Source organism: Oryctolagus cuniculus, chromosome 15, assembly GCF_051225735.1.
Source record: "Oryctolagus cuniculus isolate XC-2025 breed Fujian yellow rabbit chromosome 15, ASM5122573v1, whole genome shotgun sequence".
Lineage (NCBI taxonomy): Eukaryota > Metazoa > Chordata > Mammalia > Lagomorpha > Leporidae > Oryctolagus > Oryctolagus cuniculus.
Window position 1 is genome coordinate 38,830,690 of NC_142881.1, and position 22,846 is coordinate 38,853,535.

General features: G+C 39.1%; 1 protein-coding gene across 5 annotated transcripts in view; it reads right to left on the reverse strand.

Moving 5' to 3' along the window:
- Nucleotides 1–22,846, reverse strand: part of HECTD2 (HECT domain E3 ubiquitin protein ligase 2) — a 101,713-nt gene that overhangs the window by 43,828 nt on the left and 35,039 nt on the right. For 3 of the 5 annotated variants that reach the window (XR_016222136.1, XM_051823369.3, XM_051823370.2), the window contains exons 3-5: nucleotides 1,825–1,963; nucleotides 662–764; nucleotides 149–238 (exon numbers count right to left, since the gene is read on the reverse strand). Coding sequence is in view for 2 of the 5 variants with exons in the window: in XM_051823369.3 (XP_051679329.2) it covers nucleotides 149–238; nucleotides 662–764; nucleotides 1,825–1,963 (332 nt within the window). In the remaining 3 variants the exon portion in view is untranslated. Of the gene's footprint in view, nucleotides 1–148; nucleotides 239–661; nucleotides 765–1,824; nucleotides 1,964–22,846 lie in introns of those variants that run through there. The other 2 variants (XM_089314774.1, XM_089314771.1) reach the window with 2 other exon arrangements.

Consider the following 22,846-nt stretch of genomic DNA (forward strand, 5'->3'; position numbering starts at 1 on the left):
CCAGAGATTCTAATATAATTATGCTATAAATACTCTTGTATCCTAGGGACCTTACAAGATGACTTTCACAATTTTTGTGTGGCTGTATTTGAAATGCAGAAGATACACAGAACTATATTATTTGTATATGTCCATAAACAATACTTACAGTGTTAAGTAAGGCATCATACACTGCATTCACAAATTTAGCATTAATCCCAGAATCTTCAATGCTATTAAATGGGGCAGTGGCATCTTTCTGCAAATTCAATTAAAAATTAGGTGTGTATAACATTTTAAGGACTATTTTAAATAATATTTGATTCATAATATTCCATTATAATTTCTACTATTTTTAGTCTGATGACATAAAAAAGAATTGTTAGGGCAAAATTTCTGAAAATTAAAATGAATGTATAAGGATTATTTTAATAGCTTTCTTTTTTAAAACTGAAAGAACGGAGTCAAATATTCACATTAGAACAAATAAAAACATTTAAGATATCACTTAAGTAGTATTTGTGATACATATAATTTCAGAAATACATATCAACTTCTCACATGTTTGTCTAAATAGTTGCTTAAGTTAATACTTGGTAGCAAATGAGGTTAAGTTTCTCATATCTTTTTTGGAAATTTTAAAACTAAAAGTTAATGAAAAATGTGTTTTATGTATTATTACCTTAAATGCAGCATTTAATTGTGGGAAAGAATCAAATGTTGTTAGATAAAAATCATGTACTGCTTTCCAGTCACCTGATGACTTAACTTTTTCTATATCTTCCCTATAATGAAAACATATATTAACCATATATAGAGAGAAATACTTAGATAAAATAGCATCACTTTTTTTGCAAATAAATGCCACCAACATACAGTTTGAAATACTGAAAATAAATACAGAAATATGTTCCAGCTAACATAAACATAGTTTATGAATTTATAGTTCTTAACTGGATTAAGCTATCCATCTGGCTTCAACTTTCTCATTCACCTGGTTTTAAAATATGTTTATTCTTAACATGGCTCTTCCAGTGATCACTTGTTCTTTCCCTTCCTGTGACTGTTAAAATTCTGGAGATTTTGTATATATTCTCTGTCTCTGCTGTCTCAATCTCACTTAGTCCTTTAAATGTGCCTTTTGGTTACCTGAGTGCTGACATAACTTTTATAGTATGTGTCACAGAGTACATAACTTTGGATTTAAAACTGTTCTGTTGATCAGTTTTTTTTTTTAAAGATTGATTTATTTGAAAGGCAGAATTAGAGAGAGAGAGAGAGAGACAGACAATCTCACTCCCCAGTTGGCTGCAACAGCTAGGTCTGTGGACAGGCTGCAGCTAGGAGCCAGGAACTCCAACCTGGTCTCTCACATGGGTGGCAGGGGCCCAAGGACTTGAGGCATCTTTTGCTGCTTTCCCAGGTGCATTACCAAAGAGCTGGATCAAAACTGGAGCAGCCAGGATTCAAACCAGCGCTTAGATGGGATGCCAGCGTTGCAGGCAGCAGCTTACCCCGCTGCACAATGCCAGCCTGAACTCTCAGGTTTTTAAAATGGCAACACTATATTATTTTATTCTCACCTTAATCATTTTTGTCTATTTTGATTCATATTTTCTTACTCAGTGTTTCCTTTCTTTTGCTGTAACACATCTAACCCTAATTTATTTTCATATTTTTTTTACCTTCAACTGAAGACATTCAGATTGTTGTGTGTTTACCCTTGACTAGTAACTTTTATGATCTACAGGTTTGATTCCTCACATGAAGACATTAGATAATGTGAAGTCATGGCATGCAGATAAATGACAACAGTTCTACATATCATAGTGAACTGAAACTTACTGGAAGTCTTTCATAGTTTTGGATTGGATAGGAAGGGTGGGTTCTGGAAGGGCTGGGGCCTTCATTTCAGATGGTAATGCATCTAGAGATAGACGCTGTTTTTGTCTAACATCAAGGCAAATTGGTGGTAGGTCTCTCACTGTGAAATATAAAAAAGCAATGTAATTAATCAGAAAACTTTTATAAATTATACAATGCCAGGCTAATTCAACACAAACAGAAAACAAATTATTGTGTACTGCAATCACTTTGGGATCATATAACAGAGAAACCTATCATAGTGAAAAACACTTACCAGAGCTTATTCCTCTATTCCCCCACTTCACTCGCAGATTTTAGGTTGTGTCTTACGTTAATGTCCAGATCTAATACATGGCATCTCCCCTTTCTCCCTTCTCCAAAGCTGACTAGAGTTTCTTTCTCTTCCTTCCTTCCCAAAAGTTGTATTTCAGGTAATATTTCAGTGAGAATTAATGTTTTAAATGCTAACTAGCTTTTAAAATATATGCAAATAACCTGTCTTTGCAATTCTTTATTGGAGTTTTAGAAATTTCTTATCAATTTGGATGAAGTTTTTCTATTTTTATTTTTAGAGGCAAACACTTTGCCAGTTGGTACTTTCCTTTTTGCAGTATTTCATAATTTTTTGAGTATAAAATAAAACAAATACAGAAAACCCTCACATAACAATTCTATCACTTAATGACTATGGGGTGAATTTATAATCTGTGAAACTACCAACCAGCCAAGGAATAGAGTTCCCGCCTTCCCTTTGTTCCAATTATCCAAAATTTGAATGGTCTGTAATTCAGTTACAGTTAACTTCTCTCAAGTTCTTTTTAATCTCTTTCTTTGGGGCCAGCACTGTGGCACAGCGGGTTAATGCCCGCCCTGGCCTGAAACACCAGCATCCCATATGGGCGCCAGTTCTAGTCCTGGCTGCTCCTCTTCCGATCCAGCTCTCTGCTATGGCCTGGGAAAGCAGTACAAGATGGCCCAAGTCCTTGGGCTCCTGCACCTGCATGGGAGACCCGGAGGAAGCTCCTGGCTCGTGGCTTCAGATCGGTGCAGCTCCAGCCGTTGCGGCCAATTGGGGAGTAAGCCATTGGATCGAAGACCTCTCTCTCTCTCTCTCTCTCTGCCTCTCCTCTACGTGTAATTCTGACTTTCAAATAAATAAATCTTTAAAAAAAATCTCTTTCTTCATCTCTTCTTAAGTTTTAAAGATTTCCTTCTTTTATATTCTAGTTCTCTTGAGGCATTTTCTGTTATGTATATTTGCTTTTTGTTCCTTCTATTTCTGTTTTTTTTGTATTTTTTATCTTTTCTCTATTTCTAGTCATTAAATTTTATTCTCTCACTTCATTTCTGAGTTTTTATAAATCTGATTTAGATTTTTTTGTTCAAGTGTTACATCATTTTCTTAATGGGTTTTATTTTATTTAAATTCATTTTGGCATATAATTATTTTATTTTCTTAGTTATGCTTTTCTTGTTATGACGGCATTATCATTTTATAAAAATTTAATTTGTATGTGGTTTTTAACAGATTCAATACAGTTTGTAGATACAATTCTAAGAATACAGTGCTGTTTCCTTCCTGCATTACTCCCTCCTTCCCTCACACCCTCACACCTTCACACCCTCCCCCTTTCTTTTTTCAGTTTTTGAAATACATTTTAAATTTTACATTACATTAAAAAGGTTTAATATTCACCAAATAAGTTTAACAAGTAAAAAGCAAAAAGACCCTAGTTTAATGGGAATAAAGACAATGGCTGTAAACAATAATGGAATGGAAAAATGATCATTTCACCCATATACAATAATTTTAAAGTAATCACAGATCATTAAAACTATAACAGTATAACATTCTTAACCACTGGTTTGACAAAGGTATAAAACAAATTTCACAAAGCTATATTTGCAGCAATACTGAAACACACACAGGCATTTCTTTCCCTTCCTCCCTCCCTTCCTTTCTTCCTTAGTTCCCACATGTAAAAAAGAACATGCAATGCTTGTGTTCCTGTGTCTGGCTTATTGTACTCAACATAATGTCCTCCAGTTGCACACATTTCGCTGCGAATGGTAGAATTTCACTCCTATTTACAGCTGAATAACATTCCATTGTGTATATCTACCACATTTTCATCATTCATTCATCTGATGATGGATGCTTTGGTTAATTCCATATTTTGGCTATCGTGAATAGTGCTGCTATGAACATGGTGGTACAGGTATCTCTTTGATACAATGTGTTCATGTCTTTTGGGTTTACACCCCCGTAGTGGGATTGCCGGATCATATGGCAAACCTAGTTTGAGTTTTTGAAAGAAATCTCCACACTGTTTTCCTTAGTGGCTGCACTTACTTACATTCCCACCAACAGTGTGTAAGTTCCCCTTTCCCCACATCCTTGCCAATATTTGTTACTCTCTGTGTTTTGTATTTTAGCCATTCTGACAGGGGTGAGGAGATGTCTCACAGCAGTTTTGATTTGCATTTCCCTGATGCCTAGTGATGGGTGAGCGTGTTATTCATATTTTTGTTTGCCATTTGTACTTCTTTTGAGAATTATTGACATACTTTGCTCATTTCTCAACTGAACTGGTTGTTTTGTTGCTGAGTTTTTAAAGTTGCTGAAACATTCAAATCTTTTGTCAGATAGGTGGCTTGCAAATATTTTTTCCCATTCTGCTGGCTGTCTCTTCAATCTATTGATCATTTCGTTTGTTGTGCAGAAGTCTCTGGGTTTGATATAGTCCCATTTGTTTAGTTTTGCTTTTGTTGCCTGTGTCTTTGGAGTCTTGTCCAAGAAATTATCCCCTATGCTAATGTCTTAGAGTGTTTCCCCTAAATTTTCTTTTCTTTTATTTATTTTTATTTTTTATTTTTTATTTTTTGACAGGCAGAGTGGACAGTGAGAGAGAGAGAGAGAAAGGTCTTCCTTTGCCGTTGGTTCACCCTCCAATGGCCGCCGTGGCTGGTGCGCTGCGGCCAGCGCACCGCGCTGATCCGATGGCAGGAGCCAGGTGCTTATCCTGGTCTCCCATGCGGTGCAGGGCCCAAGCACTTGGACCATCCTCCACTGCACTCCTGGGCCACAGCAGAGAGCTGGCCTGAAAGAGGGGCAACCGGGACAGAACCCGGTGTGCCGGCGCTGCAAGGCGGAGGATTAGCCTAGTGAGCCGCGGCACCGGCCTCTTTTTTTTTTAAAAATTTATTTATTTGAAAGAAAGAATTACAGAGAGAGGTAGAGACAGAGAGAGAGGTGTTCCATAGGCTGGTTCCCTCCCATGGCTGCATCGGCTGGATGCTGAGCTGATCCGAAGCCAGGAGCCAGGAGCCTCCTCCAGGTCTCCCATGCAGGTGCAGGAGCCCAAGGACTTGGGCCATCTTGTACTGCTTTCCCAGGCCATAGCAGAGAGCTGGATCGGAAGAGGAGCAGCCGGGACTAGAACTGGCGCCCATGTGGGATGCCGGCACTTCAGGCCAGGGCTTTAACCTTCTGTGCCACAGCACTGGCCCCTCCCCTACATTTTCTTCCAGCAACTTCATTGTCTCAGGTCTTAAACTTAGGTCTTTCATCCAACTTGAGTTAATTTTTGTATCTAGTCAGAGGTGTGAATCTAATTTCATTCATATATATATATATATATATAGGGTTCTATATACATATATGGATTAATTTCTGAGCTCTCTATTCTGTTCCAGTGATCTCTATGTATGTTTTTATGCCATTACCACCCTGTTTTAATTACTATAGCTTTGTAGTATGCTTTGAAGTCAGGTATTGTCATGCCTTCAGCTTGATTTTTTTCCTTTTTTAAAAAAATTTATTTATTTGAAGGGCACAATTATAGAGAGGTAGGCGGGGGGCAGGTGGTTCTTTCATACAATGATTCACTTTCCAAATGGCCGCAAAGGCCAGCACTGGGCTGATCCAAAGCCAGGAGCCAGGAGCTTCTTCCGGGCCTCCTACACGGGTTCACAGGACCAAGGACTTAGGCCATCTTCTACTGCTTTCCCAGGCTCTAACAGAGAGCTGGATTGGGAATGAAGCAGCCAGGATTTGAATCAGCACCATTATGGGATGCAAGTGGTGGCTTTATCCACTATGCCACAGCACTGCCCCCCAGCTTGATTTTCTTACTCAGGATTGCTTTGACTAATCTGAGTCTTTTGTGATTCCATATGAATTTTAGGATTTTTTTTCCAATTCTACAAAAAATGTCATTGGTATTTTGATGCAAATTGCACTAAACCTGTAGGTTGCTTTAGTTAGTATAGATATTTTAATGATATTAAATTCAAATCCATGAGCAAGGTATATTTTTCCATATTTTTTTGGTCCCTGATGATTTCTTTCATGAATATTTGATAATTTTCATTGTAGGGATTTCTTACTTCTTTGGTTAAATTTGTTGCTATTTTTGTGGCTACTATGAATGGGATTTCTCTTTCAGTGAATTCATCATTAGCATATAAAAAGCTATTGTTTGTTGTATGCTTATTTCAGAACCTGCAACTTTACTGAATTGGTTTATCAATTCTAACAGCTTTTTGGTAGGGTTAAGGTTTTCCAATGTACAACATCATGTCATCTTCAAACATGGACAACTTTTGACTTCCTGTTTTCCAATTTTGATGCCCTTTATTTCTTTCTCCTCCCTAATTGCTCTAAAATTTCCAGTACTATGTTGAATAAGAGTGGTGAAAGAGGACAGCCTTGTCTTGTTCCGTATCTGAGGGGAAATGCTTTCCCCATTTAGTATGATATTGGCGGTTGGCTAGACATGTATAGTCTTTGTGATTCTGAGGTGTGTACCTTCTATTCCTAATTTGTAGAAGATTTTTATCATGAAGGGGTGTTGCACCTTATCAAATGCTTTCTCTGCATCTATTGAGATGACTGTATCATTTTCGTTCTTCATTCTATTTATTGATTTGTGAATGTTGAACCATCCTTGCACTTCTGGGATAAATCCCACTTGTTCATGATGCATCGTCTTTTTTTTTTTTTTTTTTTTTTGACAGATAGTGTGAGAGAGAGAGAGAAAGGTCTTCCTTCCGTTGGTTCACCCCCCAAATGGCTACCATGGCCAGAGCTATGCCAATACAAAGCCAGGAGCCAGGTGCTTCCCCTTGGTCTCCCATGAGGGTGCAGGGGCCCAAGCACTTGGGCCATCCTCCACTGCCTTCCTGGGCCACAGCAGAGCTGGACTGTAAGAGGAGCAACCGGGACTAGAATTGGCACCCATATGGGATACTGGCACTGCAGGCGGAGGATTAACCAAGTGAGCCATGGCACTGGCCCTGCATGGTCTTTTTGATGTAGCTTTGGATTTGATTTACAAGTATTTTGTTGAGAATCTATTCATCTCTGTTCATTAAAGATATGTCTGTAGTTTTCTTCTTGTGGTGTGTCTTCATTTGGTTTTGGTATCAAAGTGACGCTTGCATCATAAAAAGTGTGTGACAGAGATCCATCCTGTTCAATATTCTAGAATAGTTTCAAAAAGTATTGGAATTTTACTCTTTGAATGGTATGTAGAACTCAGTAGTGAAGCCATTAGGTCCTGGACTTTTCCCTGATGGAAGACTTCTGATTACTACTTCAGTCTCACTGCTTGTTATAGGTTTAGGTAGTATAATATCTTCTTGATTTAAACAAGGTAGGTTATATATATCCAGAAATTCATCCATTTCTTTGAGTTTTTCCAGTTTATTAGCATAGTTCTTCATAGTAGTTTTTTATGATCCTTTTTATTTCACTGGTGTCTGTTGTAATGTCTCTTTTTTCATTTCTAATCCCTACTAAAACCTAAACCCTAAAAACCTATTATTCTTTTTTCCTTTGTTAGTCTACCTAAAGTTTTATCTATCTTATGTTTATCTTATCAAAAAAAACAATTTTTTGTTTTGTTGATCTTTTTTTATTTTAAATTTCATTGCCTCCATCTGATTGGGGGTTTGATTCTTATTTTTCTAAGCCTCTGAGACGTACTTTTAGTATTTAATTAGAGACTTTTATTTTCATGTAAGCACTTAATGCTTTAAACTTCCCTCTTAATATTGCTCTTGCTATATCCCGTAGGTTTTCTGTTATTTTTATTTTCATATTTCAGGAAAAGTTTTTGATATCCTTTTTAATTTCTTCAGTGACCCATGCTGTTCAATTTCTAAGTATTTTTGAATGTTCTATTTTTCTTGTTGATTTCTAATTTTATTCCTTTATGGTCTGAGAAGATACATGGTGTGATGTCAGTCTTTTCAGATTTGCTGAGATTTGATTTGTGGCCTAATATATAGTCTATCCTAGAAAATGTTCCATGTGCTGATGAGAAGAATGTGTATTCTGCAGCTGTTGGGTGAAATGTCCTGTAAATGTCTGTTAAGTACATTTGTTAGATAGTATGTTTCAACTCTAATGTATCCTTATTGGTTTTCTGTCTGGATGTTCTGTCCATTGATGAGAGTGGGATGTTGAAGTCACTCATTATTCCCACAATTATTGTATTGGAGTCTTATCTTTCCCTTTAGGTCTAATAGTATTTGCTGTATATATGTGGGTGGTCTTGTGTTGGGTGCATATATATTTGTTAAGTCATCTTGTTGAACTCTTATCAAAATAGTGTCCTTCTTTATCCCTTTTTACAGTTTTTGATTTAAAGTTTGCTTTATCTGATATCAGGATGGCCACTCCTGCTCATTTTTTATTTCCATTTGCCTGGTTTATCTTTTTCTAGCCCTTCACTTTCAGTTTGTGCATAAAGTGGGGTCTTGAGTTGTTTTTTTTTAATCCATTTAACCAACCTGTGCCTGTGGTGTCATGTGTTTTCATGATGTTTACTTCTAACACAGGATGCCCTTCAGAATTTTTTGTTAGGCTGGTCTGGCGGTGGTGGTAAGTCTCTCAGTTTTTGCTTATCTGAAAAATACCTTATTTATCCCTCACACTTTTAAAAGATAGCTTTGTTGGATATAATATTCTTGGTTGGAGGTATTTTTCTTTTCTTTTCTTTTCTTTTCTTTTTTTTTTTTTTTTTACAGGCAGAGTGGACAGTGAGAGAGAGAGACAGAGAGAAAGGTCTTCCTTTGCCGTTGGTTCACCCTCCAGTGGCCGCCGCGCTGCGGCCGGCGCACCACGCTGATCCAATGGCAGGAGCCAGGTGCTTATCCTGGTCTGCCATGGGGTGCAGGGCCCAAGTACTTGGGCCATCCTCCACTGCACTCCCGGGCCACAGCAGAGAGCTGGCCTGGAAGAGGGGCAACCGGGACAGAATCCGGCGCCCTGACCGGGACTAGAACCCGGTGTGCCGGCGCCACAAGATGGAGGATTAGCCTAGTGAGCCGCGGCGCCGGCCGTATTTTTCTTTTTTTAAGACCTTGAATATCATCCCATTCTCTTCTGGCTTGTAGGGTTTCTGCTGAGAAGTCTGATGTTAATCTAATTGGTTTTCCTTTATATGTAAGTTTATGATTTTCTCTTATTGCCTTTAGGATTCTCTCCTTGACCTTAACTTTTGGTAATCTGACTACAACACGCCTTTGAGAAGACCTTCTTTGGTTGAGTCTGCTAGTGAATAAGATTATTGTATCTGGATGTCCATGTAGCTTTTAAGAACCGGGAACTTTTCAGCTATTATTTCATTTAGTAGATTCTCAATGCCTTTTTTCACTTCTTCTCCTCAGCATTACCTATAATATGAATATTTGGTGATTTAATGGCATCCCATACTTCATGTAGACTTTCTTCATTCTTCTCTATTTTTCATCTGATTGGGTAATTTTCTTTTTTTTTTAAACTTTTATTTAATGCATATAAATTTCCAAAGTACGACTTATGGATTACAATGGCTTTCCCCCCATACCGTCCCTCCCACCCACAACCCTCCCCTTTCCCACTCCCTCTCCCCTTCCATTCACATCAAGATTCATTTTCGATTATCTTAATATACAGAAGATCAGCTTAGTATACATTAAGTATGGATTTCAACAGTTTGCTCCCACACAGAAACATAAAGTGAAAAATAATAGATGATTTTTTAAAATGATGATGAAATCAGAGCAGACCTATTGTCATGTTTAATCCCAGTGAGAGTCAAGTTGGGAATTGATAATTTCTTTTTTTTTTTTTTTTTTTACAGAGGATCAGTTTAGTATGCATTAAGTAAGGATTTCAACAGTTTGCACCCCCATAGAAACACAAAGTGAAATATATTGTTTGAGTACTCGTTATAGCATTAAATCTCAATGTACAGCACATTAAGGATAGAGATCCTACATGAGGAGTAAGTGCACAGTGACTCCTGTTGTTGACTTTACCAATTGACACTCCTGTCTATGGCATCAGTAATCTCCCTATGCTCCAGTCATGAGTTTCCAAGGCTATGGAAGCCCTCTGAGTTCTCCGATTCTTATCTTGTTTAGACAAGCTCATAGTCAAAGTGGAGGTTCTCTCCTCCCTTCAGAGAAAGGTACCTCCTTCTTTGATGGCCTGTTCTTTCCACTGGGATCTCACTCGCAGAGATCTTTTGCCAGAGTGTCTTGGCTTTCCATGCCTGAAATACTCTCATGAGCTTTTCAGCCAGCTCCGAATGCCTTTAGGGCTGATTCTGAGGCCAGAGTGCTATTTAGGACATCTGCCATTCTATGAGTCTGCTGAGTATCTCACTTCCCATGTTGGATCACTCTCCCCTTTATTTACTCCATCAGTTAGCGTTAGCAGGTACTAGACTTGTCTATGTGCTCCCTTTGACTCCCAGTCCCTTCACCATGACCAACTGTGAACTGAAACTGATCACCTGGAACAGTGAGATGGCATTGGTACATGCCACCTTGATGGGATTGAATTGGAATCCCCTGGTATGCTTCCAACTCCACCACTTGGGGCAAGTCAGCCTGAGCATGTCCCAAATTATACATCTCTTCCCTCTCCCATTCCCACCACCATGTTCAACAGGGATCACATTTCAGTTAATTTTCAACACTTAAGAATAACTGTGCATCAATTACAGATCTAAACCAGTCATATTAAGTAGAACAGATAAAAAAAACTACTAAGAGGGATAATGTATTTAGTTGTTCATTAACAGTCAGGGCTATGCTGATCAAGCCACCGTTTCCCATAGTGTCCACCTCACTCCAACAGGTTTCCCTCTTGGTGTTCAGTCAGTCGTCACCGATCAGGGAGAACATATGGTATTTGTCCCTTTGGGACTGGCTTATTTCACTCAGCATGATGTGTTCCAGATTCCTCCATTTTGTTGCAAATGACTGGATTTCGTTGTTTCTTACTGCGGTATAGTATTCTAAAGAGTACATATCCCATAATTTCTTTATCCAGTCTATCGTTGATGGGCATTTAGGTTGGTTCCAGGTCTTAGCTATTGTGAATTGAGCTGCAATAAACATTAGGGTGCAGACCTCTTTTTTGTTTGCCAATTTAAATTCCTTTGGGTAAATTCCAAGGAGTGGGATGGCTGGGTCAAACGGTAGGGTTATCTTCAGGTTTCTGAGGAATCTCCAGACTGACTTCCATAGTGGCTTGACCAGTTTGCATTCCCACCAACAGTGGGTTAGTGTCCCTTTTTCCCCACATCCTCGCCAGCATCTGTTGTTGGTAGATTTCTGCATGTGAGCCATTCTAACCGGGGTGAGGTGAAACCTCATTGTGGTTTTGATTTGCATTTCCCTGATTGCTAATGACCTTGAACATTTTTTCATGTGCCTGTTGGCCATTTGGATTTCCTCTTTTGAAAAATGTCTATTGAGGTCCTTGGCCCATCTCTTAAGTGGGTTGTTGGTTTTGTTTTTGTGGAGTTTCTTGATCTCTTTGTAGATTCTGGTTATTAACCCTTTGTCTGTTGCATAGTTTGCAAATATTTTTTCCCATTCTGTCGGTTGTCTTTTCACTCTCCTGACTGTTTCTTTTGTAGTACAGAAACTTCTCAATTTGATGCAATCCCAATAGTTGATTTTGGCTTTGACTGCCTGTGCCTCCCGGGTCTTTTCCAGAAATTCTTTGCCTGTGCCAATATCTTGAAGGGTTTCTCCAATGTTCTCTAGTAACTTGATGGTGTCAGGTCGTAGATTTAGGTCTTTAATCCATGTGGAGTGGATTTTTGTGTAAGGTGTAAGTTAGGGGTCTTGCTTCATGATTCTGCACGTGGAAATCCAATTTTCCCAGCACCATTTATTGAATAGACTGTCCTTGCTCCAGGAATTAGTTTTAGATCCTTGATCAAATATAAGTTGGCTGTAGATGTTTGGGTTGATTTCTGGTGTTTCAATTCTGTTCCATTGGTCTATCCATCTGTTTCTGTACCAGTACCATGCTGTTTTAATTACAACTGCCCTGTAGTATGTCCTGAAATCTGGTATTGTGATGCCTCCGGCTTTGTTTTTGTTGTACAAGATTGCTTTAGCTATTCGAGGTCTCTTGTGCCTCCATATAAATTTCAGCACCATTTTTTCCAGATCTGAGAAGAAGGTCTTCGGTATCTTGATTGGTATTGCATTGAATCTGTAAATTGCTTTTGGGAGAATGGACATTTTGATGATATTGATTCTTCCAATACATGAGCATGGAAGATTTTTCCATTTCTTGGTATCCTCTTCTATTTCTTTCTTTAAGGTTTTGTAATTTTCATCGTAGAGATCTTTAACGTCTTTGGTTAAGTTTATTCCAAGGTATTTGATTGTTTTTGTAGCTATTGTGAATGGGATTGATCTTAGAAGTTCTTCCTCAGCCATGGCATTGTCTGTGTATACAAAGGCTGTTGATTTTTGTGCATTGATTTTATACCCTGCTACTTTGCCAAACTCTTCTATGAGTTCCAATAGTCTCTTAGTAGAGTTCTTTGGGTCCCCTAAATACAGAATCATGTCATCTGCAAAGAGGGATAGTTTGAGCTCTTCCTTCCCAATTTGTATCCCTTTAATTTCTTTTTCTTGCCTAATAGCTCTGGCTAGAACCTCCAGAACTATATTGAATAGCAGTGGTGAGAGTGGGCATCCCTGTCTGGTTCCAGATCTCAGTGGAAATGCTTCCAACTTTTCCCCATTCAATAGGATGTTGGCTGTGGGTTTTTCATAGATTGCTTTGATTGTATTGAGGAATGTTCCTTCCAAACCCAGTTTGCTTAGAGTTTTCATCATGAACGGGTGTTGTATTTTATCAAATGCTTTCTCGGCATCTATTGAGATAATCATATGGTTTTTCTTCTGCAGTCTATTAATGTGGTGTATCACATTGATTGTCTTGCGCACATTAAACCATCCCTGCATACCAGGGATAAATCCCACTTGGTCTGGGTGGATGATCTTTCTGATGTGTTGTTGCATTCTATTGGCGAGAATTTTATTGAGGATTTTTGCATCTATATTCATCAGGGATATTGGTCTGTAATTCTCTTTCAGTGCTGCATCTTTTTCCGGCTTAGGAATTAAGGTGATGCTGGCTTCATAGAAAGAATTTGGGAGGACTCCCTCTTCTTCGATTGTTCTGAACAGTTTGAGAAGAATTGGAGTTAGTTCTTCTTTAAACGTCTGGTAGAATTCAGCAGTGAATCCATCTGGTCCTGGGCTTTTCTTTGTTGGGAGGGCCTTTATTACTGTTTCAATTTCTGTCTCAGTTATGGGTCTGTTTAGGTTTTCGATGTCTTCCTGGTTCAATTTAGGCAGGTTGCATGTGTCCAGGAATCTATCCATTTCTGATAGGTTTCCCTGTTTGCTGGCATACAAGTCCTTGTAGTAATTTCTGATGATTCTTTTTATTTCTGTGGTGTCTGTTGTTACATTTCCTTTTTCATCTCTGATTTTATTGATTTGGGTCTTTTCTCTTCTTTTTTTAGTTAGTTGGGCCAATGGGGTGTCAATTTTGTTTATTTTTTCAAAAAACCAGCTCTTCGTTTGGCTGATTTTTTGTAATGTTTTTCTTGATTCAATCCTGTTGATTTCTTCTCTGATTTTAATTATTTCTCTTCTCCTACTAGATTTGGGTCTGATTTGCTGTAGGTTTTCTAGATCCTTGAGGTGAATTGAAAGCTCATCTATTTGGTGTCTTTCCAATTTCTTGATGTAGGCACCTATTGATATAAACTTTCCTCTTAACACTGCTTTTGCTGCGTCCCATAAGTTTTGGTATGTTGTGCTGTTATCCTCATTTACTTCCAGAAAGTTTTTGATTTCTCTTTTGATTTCTTCTATGACCCATTGTTCATTCAGGAGCATGTTGTTCAATCTCCATGTGTTTGCGTATGCTCTAGGGATTCCTGAGTTGGTAATTTCCAACTTCATTCCTTTATGGTCTGAGAAGCTGCATGGTATGATTCTAATTCTTTTGAATTTGCTGAGACTCGCTTTATGGCCTAGTATGTGGTCAGTCCTAGAGAAGCTTCCATGTACTGCTGAGAAGAATGTAAAATCTTTAGCTGTAGGATTGAAAGTTCTGTATATATCTGTTAGATCCATTTGGGCTATAGTGTCGTTTAAATCTACTGTATCCTTGTTGATCTTCTGACCGGATGATCTGTCTATTTCTGAGAGTGGAGTATTGAAGTCCCCCAGTACTACTGTATTGGGGTCTAAGTCTCCCTTTAAGTCCGTTAATAAATCTTTTAGATAAACTGGTGCCCTGTAGTTAGGTGCATATACATTGATAATTGTTATATCTTCCTGTTGAATTGATCCCTTAATCATGATATAGTGTCCCTCTTTGTCTCTCTTAACAGTTTTTGTGGTAAAGTTTATGTTGTCCGATATTAAGATGGCTACGCCCGCTCTTTTTTCATTTCTGTTGGCATGGTATATCTTTTTCCAGCCTTTCACTTTCAGTCTGTATGGATCTTTGTTGGAAAGATGTGTTTCTTGTAAGCAGCAAATAGATGGGTTTTGTTCCTTAACCCAATCAGCCAATCGGTGTCTTTTAACTGGACAGTTCAGGCCATTCACGTTCAAAGTGACTAATGATAAGTGGTAACTTTGCCCTGCCATTTGCCAAAGATATTTTCTAATATATGCTTTGAATTCCCTGTGATCTTTTGCTGTGAGGTTTCCTTCCTTGGTTTCCTTCCTTTACCTTCTTTCATATTGATGACCGTGTTTCTGTGTTTCTGTGTGTAACACATCTTTAAGCATCTTTTGCAGGGCTGGACGAGTGGCAACAAATTCTTTCAATTTCTGTTTGCAATGAAAAGTCTTTATTTCACCTTCATTCACAAATGATAGCTTTGCAGGATATAATATTCTGGGCTGGCAGTTGTTCTCTCTTAGTACCTGGGCTATATCTCGCCATTCCCTCCTAGCTTGTAGAGTTTCTGATGAGAAGTCAGCTTTGAGTCTGATTAGAGATCCTCTGAGAGTAATCTGACGTTTCTCTCTTGCACATTTTAGGATCTTTTCTTTATTTTTCACTGTGGAGAGTTTAATTACAACGTGTCGTGGTGAGGATCTCTTTTGGTCGTGTTTATTAGGGGTTCTGTGGGCTTCCTGTACTAGGATTTCTCTGTCCTTCTCCAAACCTGGGAAATTTTCTGCTAATATCTCACTAAAAAGGCCTTCTAATCCTTTCTCCCTCTCCATGCCTTCAGGAACTCCTAGAACCCGAATGTTGGGTTTTTTAATAGTATCCTGAAGATTCCCGACAATATGTTTCAGATTTCTAATTTCCTCTTCTTTTCTTTGGTCTGACTGTATCCTTTCCTGTTCTCTGTCTTCTAAGTCTGATATTCTCTCTTCTGCTTCACCCATTCTGTTTGTAAGGCTCTCTATTTTTTTCATTTGATCTATTGAATTCTTCACTTCAGTCACTATCACAGTTTCCTGTTGTACTAGTTGTTTCGTTTCATTTTGATTCCTCCTTAATATTTCATTTTCACGAGAGAGATTTTCTATCTTGTCCATTAAGGATTTGTGTAGTTCCAGAATTTGTTTTTGAGAACTTCTTAATGTTCTTATCAATTTTTTGAGATCTGCTTCTTGCATTTCTTCTATGTCATCATCTTCATAATCTTGAATTGGGGTGTCTTTTTCATTTGAGGGCGTCATGGTGACTTCCTTGTTTTTATTAACTCGGTTTTTGCGTTTGTTATTTGGCATATTGGAGATATTTGGTTTCTTCACTGTGGTGCTTTTTCTTGTTATACTATGACTCTAGATTAAGTGGACTATCTGTTTTTGATGGAGCCTTAGGGCTTGAGATGGGTGTGGCCTGAGAGCTCTGTTTGGTGTGCCAAAGGTGACACTCCCAGGTTAGGCGTGGTAAATCTCTCTCTCTCTCTCTTTTTTTTTTTTGATTCAAAAGGGAAGTAATTCCGCACAGCTGAACGAAGTTGGAGGTAGTTAGCAGGCAAATGATATACCCACAGGAGCCAGAGATCGGAAGCTCTTTCCCAAGATCCCCACAGGGAATCTGTTCGGTCCTCAGAGTGGGCTCAAATTCTCCTTCAGCCTCCCACTGGGTTGCCAAAGTTACGGAATTGTAGCGTCTCTGGAGAGTGCTCACGTGAATTCCGTGAGTTCTCTCCCCCACCGTCTCTTTTTTCACAGTCTCAGTTCAGTAGCACCACAAATTTACTAGCTCCTAATCTCCTGTTAATTCGCCCCGCCCAGAGTCAGGTTTTTCTGCTAGGCTCAGGGCCGGTGCAGACCTGAGGTCGCTCTGCTTATGATGTGTGTCCAAGATGGCGCCTGCTCTTTGTCTTGCTCGCCCTTGAGAGGTGAGCGGAGAGAGAGAAACCCGTGTCCGTACTAGTCACCCTTTTTTCTCTCTCTCTCTCTCTTCCAGTTAGCCTTGTGAACTTCCCCCCCCGGGGGTCGTTCCCTCTAGTCTCCTCTCTCCGCTTGCCTGCCGGTGTCTCGGGCTATTGAGGTTCGGCTCACCTCGTGTTCCAGCGCTGGTGTGTTGAGTCTGCCGCTGATGTCCCGAACTGTGGGCTCCCACGCTCTCCACGCAGGTCCGCTGTGAGTCACGCGTTCCGGAAGAGTTTCTTCTGCTGTTTCCTCCCCTACTCTTCCTTGAACCTGCAGTATCTCCACTTTTATTAAACTATCTCTCCCCAGACTATCAGTGTGCTCCCTTCCTATTCCGCCATCTTGCCCAATATTTGATTGGGTAATTTTCAAATTCTTGTCCTTGAGGTCAGAAATTCTTTCCTCTCCTAGGTCTATTCTGCTGTTAAAGTTCTGAGTCATATTTTTTATTTCACTGATTGAAGATTTCATCTCCCAAATTTCTATTTGATTCTTCTTAATGCATTCCATCTCCTTAGTAATATTTTCTTTCATGTCATTCATCAATCTCCTCACTTCTTTAGTTTATCTGTATTCTCTTGCAGCTAAGTTTCCTTACAATCTTTTTTTTTTTAAATTCTATACTTGTCATTTCATAGATTTCCTACAGTTCAGGATCTAATTCTGGGGGAGTACTGTGTTATTTTGGAATCATCATGCTACAATTATTCTTGATGTTTCCTGTGTTCCTATGTTGATGTCTGCATCTGGTATAATTGTCCCCTCTTTATGGAAGAGTTTGTGGTTTAGCAGGGATGCAGGGTATCACTTGGTTTGTTGCTTTGGTTTTGGTTCTAGGTGAGCCCAGGAGTGTAGTCTTTAAGTGATTTCTTTTGTTTTAATCAATTGTCTGTAAGTGACATAGTGGTCTAGTTTGCTGTTGTTTGTAGGGATAAAAGTGAGGCTTTGAGACAAATATGGTTTCCCAGGGTGTGTATCTTTGGTCCAAAGAGAGTCCAGTGTCAACTTCCCTGGGGATTGTGATAGCCAGGGCTTTGTTCTTAGTGCTGAGAGAGACAAAGGTGGGTATCCTCTCGTCTTACTGGCAAGCTTTAGTGATGCCAGAGCTTGTGGCACCAATTGTTGTGGTTCTAGTACATGTGATGCAGATGGACCTTTCCTCAGGTCCTGCTACGAGAGTCCAACTGGTGCTATGGCTTATAACACCAACAGCCTTAGTCCTAGCACCAAGGGATGTGAACTGAACCCAGCTCCAGTCCTACAGGATAACTAGAAGGTGTATGAGCAACTTTACTCTGGAGGGTATGAGTTCAGAGAGGTGGAATGCAAATAGGTTCTTCCCTATGTCCACTGGCTAGATTTCAGTGGCATTGAGAAATTTAGAACTAATTGTTATAATCCTGCTGTTGCAGGGTATAGAGGGATCATTACCCAGATCTCCCAGGATGGGAGATTTTTTTTTTTTTTTATGGGCTGCTTCTGGTGTTAGCTCCCTAAAGCTAAGGTGAATCCCCCGATCATGTAGAGTTCACGAGCACAGCTCCAGTGCTCATGCCTCAAAACTCCCACAGTTGCAGGATGCAGGGGACGTGCGGACCTGACTGTGACTCTGATGCTGCATGACTTCTGGTTGCCGAGTATGGCTCTCTGTGGGAGTGGAGGAGGGGAGAGCAGCAACGTGGCTTCCCTGCTCCAGGCTTGGCATTTGCCCTCACAGCCAAAACTTTAAGCAGCAGGGCATGTAGTAATTTCTTCTTACCTTGATATAGTAAGATGGCGGCTCACAGCTGGCAGTTGGCTGTACTGCATAGCTGGCTGCAGCAGTGTCTCTGTCTTCTCTTGTCCCTTGGAGTCTTTGTTATAGTTTCATTTCTTTGCTGCAAATTTCTATCAGCTGGACCCCTGGAAATGTGGTCCTTCCTTTGTTCTTTTTGTATCCCAGAACAACTGAACTTAGCATGGCAATACTGTATTCAGCCATCTTTGATCCCCCTCTTAATGTATTCTCATTTGTTTTGAAACAGCAAGATTTGACCTGTTTTTGTGAGCACATATTTCTGATGTGACTTCACTGGATGGCTGTTTGTTATTCTCTATTATTACACTTCATAACTCAAAATTAGAGAATTGGGCCATAATGATTTCCTGTTGTTTTTCTTTGAAATCAGCTTTTCCAGACTTTTAGAGAAAGTTCTAGCAATTTTTGTTTTTATATTGAATTCAAATATATGGTGGCTTGCTTTTTAAGATTTCTAGGCCCTACATGCTTCCTCCACTTTTACTCGGGTATCCTCTTTCCTTAACCTCTGTTATCTCTGTGCTTCTAATTCTACTCTCTGAACGGGGCCCTGGGCTGGAAGGGGGACCAAGTCAGTCTGTTTTTGAGATTCAATGATCCATTTATACTTTCTTAGAAAGGATTTTTATTTATTTGAAAGGCAGAGCAACAGAAGGAGAGAGAGAAAGAGACAGACCTCTTCCATCTGCGGTTCATACTCTAAATGTCCGCAAAGCTGGGGCTGGGCCAGGCTGAGACCAGGAGCCAGAACTCCATCTGGGTATTCCATGAGGGTGGCAGGGGCCAAATACTTGAGTCATCACTTGCTGCCCCCTAGGGTGTGCATTAGCAGGAAGCTGGATTGAAGCAGAGGCAGGACTTGAACCAGTCACTATAACATGGGATGCGGGCAGCTTAACTGCTTTACCACAATGCCCGCCCCCTCACTGTTCCACTTAGACCTCAGCATGGGACCTTTACATTTACTTGGTCTTGGCAAAGCTGTTACCACTTTCAGCCTTAGTTCTCAAATCAGCCTCCCCAGCTTTCCAATAAACAGTGTCTGCCTATTTTGAATCTTTCCTGTTCCAAGGTCAAACAGCCCAGGTGCTTCCTTCTGGTTCTTTCTGCCCAAAGTTAACATCATGGAGATCTGATGGTTTTGGCAATTTGTCCTGCTTATCTTTGGGGCCTTATGGAGATATTTGGTTAGCTAATTTTGATGTAAGTGATTTTAAATTCTGCTACATAGGTACTCCACACATTTTATGCAACTTTTAGGAAGGTTAAAAAACAGTGCTCCTTCTGCCACTTCACAGAATGTCCTGTTGCCTTTCAATGTTTTTTGAAAATAGCAAAGTATCAAACTCATATCTGTATTAACTAATTTTATCAACCTTTTATTTTTTCTTTTATTCTTTTATTTTATTCTTATATTTTTGATTAGTAAGCCTTCTAACTCTATCTATTCTCATTTGTGTTTTCTTCATTATAGTGCATACGAAGCACTTATAGCACCATGCCTGGCAAATAGGAAATGCTCAATAAATGCAATCTACAATTATTTTTTGAATTTATAAGAGAGAAGAATATAAACATTTTTCTCTTAAACAATTTCAGAACACCACTTAGGAAAGCATGTCATTCTACATTGTTTTTGTATACTTTTTATCATATATTAAGTTCTTTAAATAATGGAAAATATTACCATCTATATATGATTCTACAAAATGACTATTACAGTATCACATAACTTTGATAAGTTCAACAGTATCTGTTAATATTTGGTAAGACAGTGGCTTGGTGAGAGATGGTGGTGGCCAAGACAGGAGTGGCAGAGTTGATGAGAGATGATTGGGCTGTGATGCATTCTGAATGTAGTAGGGATAATAGGTATATGCTTTTGGAAGACATGCTGAGTGAAAGACAGAAATGTGGAATCTGTTAAGACAGGAGTCAAAGATGATACCAGTGATTTAGCTTGCCCAACTGGGTGGATGATGATGATGCCACTTACTGATAACTGGAACACCAGAGGAGGAGGTGTCCTTTTTTTGGTGGAAAGGGGGAAAGGAGGAAAATCAAATGTTCTCTTTTGTAAATGTTAAATATAAGGTGCTTATTAGATATTAAAATACAGATGTTGAGCTCTGAACATATAAATCTCGAGTGAAGGGGATAAGCAAAGGTTTAATTGTGGGAATAATAAGATTCCCCAAGGAGGGTATAAGTAGAAAAGAAGCCTGAGAATTGAGTTCTGGGAAATGGAGCAATCCAAACTTTGGATACTGTGTATTTACTTCATTAACTCTCCCTCTATTTATCTTATAGGGAAAACATTAAAGGCTATGACTTTTGCATATAACTTTAGCCTTATCCTTTAAGTTATGATGTGGTATTCTTATGGTTGTTATCTTCTGAAACTTTAAATTTCAGTTCTAATTTTTTTGACCCAATAAATTAAGGACGATATTTTTAAAACTTTCTAAACCACTAAGCTTAAATTTCTATTATTAATTCTAGTTTTATGGCAGCGCAGTTGAGAAATTTACAGTTCTTCATATGAATGAATTGTTGATAATTACTATGTATAATTTCTGAGATTTTGTTTTTTTTAAAACTGTATTCTATTTCATATAATCCAGATAATAGTCTTTTTTCACACATAGTTTGCAAATATTTTCTCCCACTATGCAGCTTGTCTTTCCAGCCTATGAATGCTTATTCTCACAGAAAAATTATGTATTTTGATGTCAAATATATACATTTTTATTTTATGAATTGCGCTTTTTTCTGGTCCTAGATTTCAAAGATTTTCATCTATGATTTGGTTAAAGAAGCTTAACAAAGTTTTACATTTAAGTATATTATCAGTTTTAAGTGTGTGTGTATATGTGTATGTACACATGCGTGTAAGATGTGAGATTTAGGTTGATGCTGATTTTACTTCATTTTGAGTATGGATGCTCTAGTAACATTTATTAAAAATGCTATCTTTCCTCCAATGAGTTGCTTTTGTACCTTTGTCAAATTAGTCGAGTATATTTGTGTGGGTCTATTTCTAGGCTCTCTATCAGTTACAAAGATTCTTACATCTATCCTCCATTAATTTCTCACAACAGCTATCTGAAGTCAGGTAGATGGATTCTTTCTCCTTTATTATTTTTCAAAAAAAATTTAGCTATTCTAGTTCTTAGATTTATACTAAAGTATTTTAGTTATTTTTAATTGTAAATGATATGTGTTTTAATTGTATGTCTATGTATTCATTGTTAATATAAATATAATTGATTTTTGTGGGGCCAGCACTGTGGTGTAGTAGGCTAAACCTCTGTGTGAGGCACTGATATCCCATACGGGAGCCAGTTTGAGCCCAGGCTGCTCCACTTCTAATCCAGCTCTGTTTTTGGCCTGGGAAAACAGTGGAAGATGACCCAAGTGCTTGGGCTCCTGCACCCACGGGGGAGACCTGGAAGAAGCTCCTGGCTCTTGGCTTTGGATTGGCCCAGCTCTAGCTGTTGTGGCCATTTGGGGAGTGAACAAGCAGATGGAAGACCTTTGTCTCTATCTCTCCATCTCTAACGCTTTCAAATAAATATATATAATCTTAAAATATGTATATATGTAATTAATTTTGTACATTTATTTTGTATCTTTTTAAAAAATATGCACCCTGCATTCTAGTCCTGGTTGGGGTGCTGGATTCTGTCCCGGTTGCTCCTCTTCCAGGCCAGCTCTCTGCTGTGGCCCAGGAGCGCAGTGGAGGATGGCCCAAGTGCTTGGGCCCTGCACCTGCATGGGAGACCATGAGGAAGCACCTGGTTCCTGGCCTCGGATCAGCACGGTGCGCCGATCGCAGCGTGCCAGCCACAGCGGCCATTGGGGGATGCACCAACGGAAAAAGGAAGACCTTTGTCTCTCTCACTGTTCACTCTGCCTGTCAAAAAATTATTTATTTAAAAGTCAGAGTTTCAGAGAGAAACAGAGAGAGAGATCTTCAGTGCACTGATTCACCCCCAAGATGGCCACAACTGCCAGGGTTGAGCCTGTCAGAAGCCAGGAGCTTCATCTGGGTCTCCTTTGTGGGTGGCAGGGGTCCTAGCACTTTGGTCATCTTCCTCTATTCTCCCAGGCCATCAGCAGAGAGTTGGATCAGAAGTGGATCAGCCAGGATACAAACTGGCACTCACAATGGATGCTTGTGTTGAAGGCAGCAGCTTTACCTACTACACCAGAACACCAGCCTCTCTTTGTATTATTTAACCTTACTGCATTCACTTATTAGTTCCAGAAATGTTTTGTAGATTCCTTTAGATTTTTTGTGTAGTCCCATCAATTGAAAATATAGTGTTGATCTTATTTTCTGATCTGTACATCCTTTCTTTTTCTTGCCCTTTTTATAGTACTAGCTGAAATTTCCAACACTTTGTTGGATAAGAGTGGTAAGAGCAAACACTCCTTGCTTAGTTCTGATCTTGGGGGGGG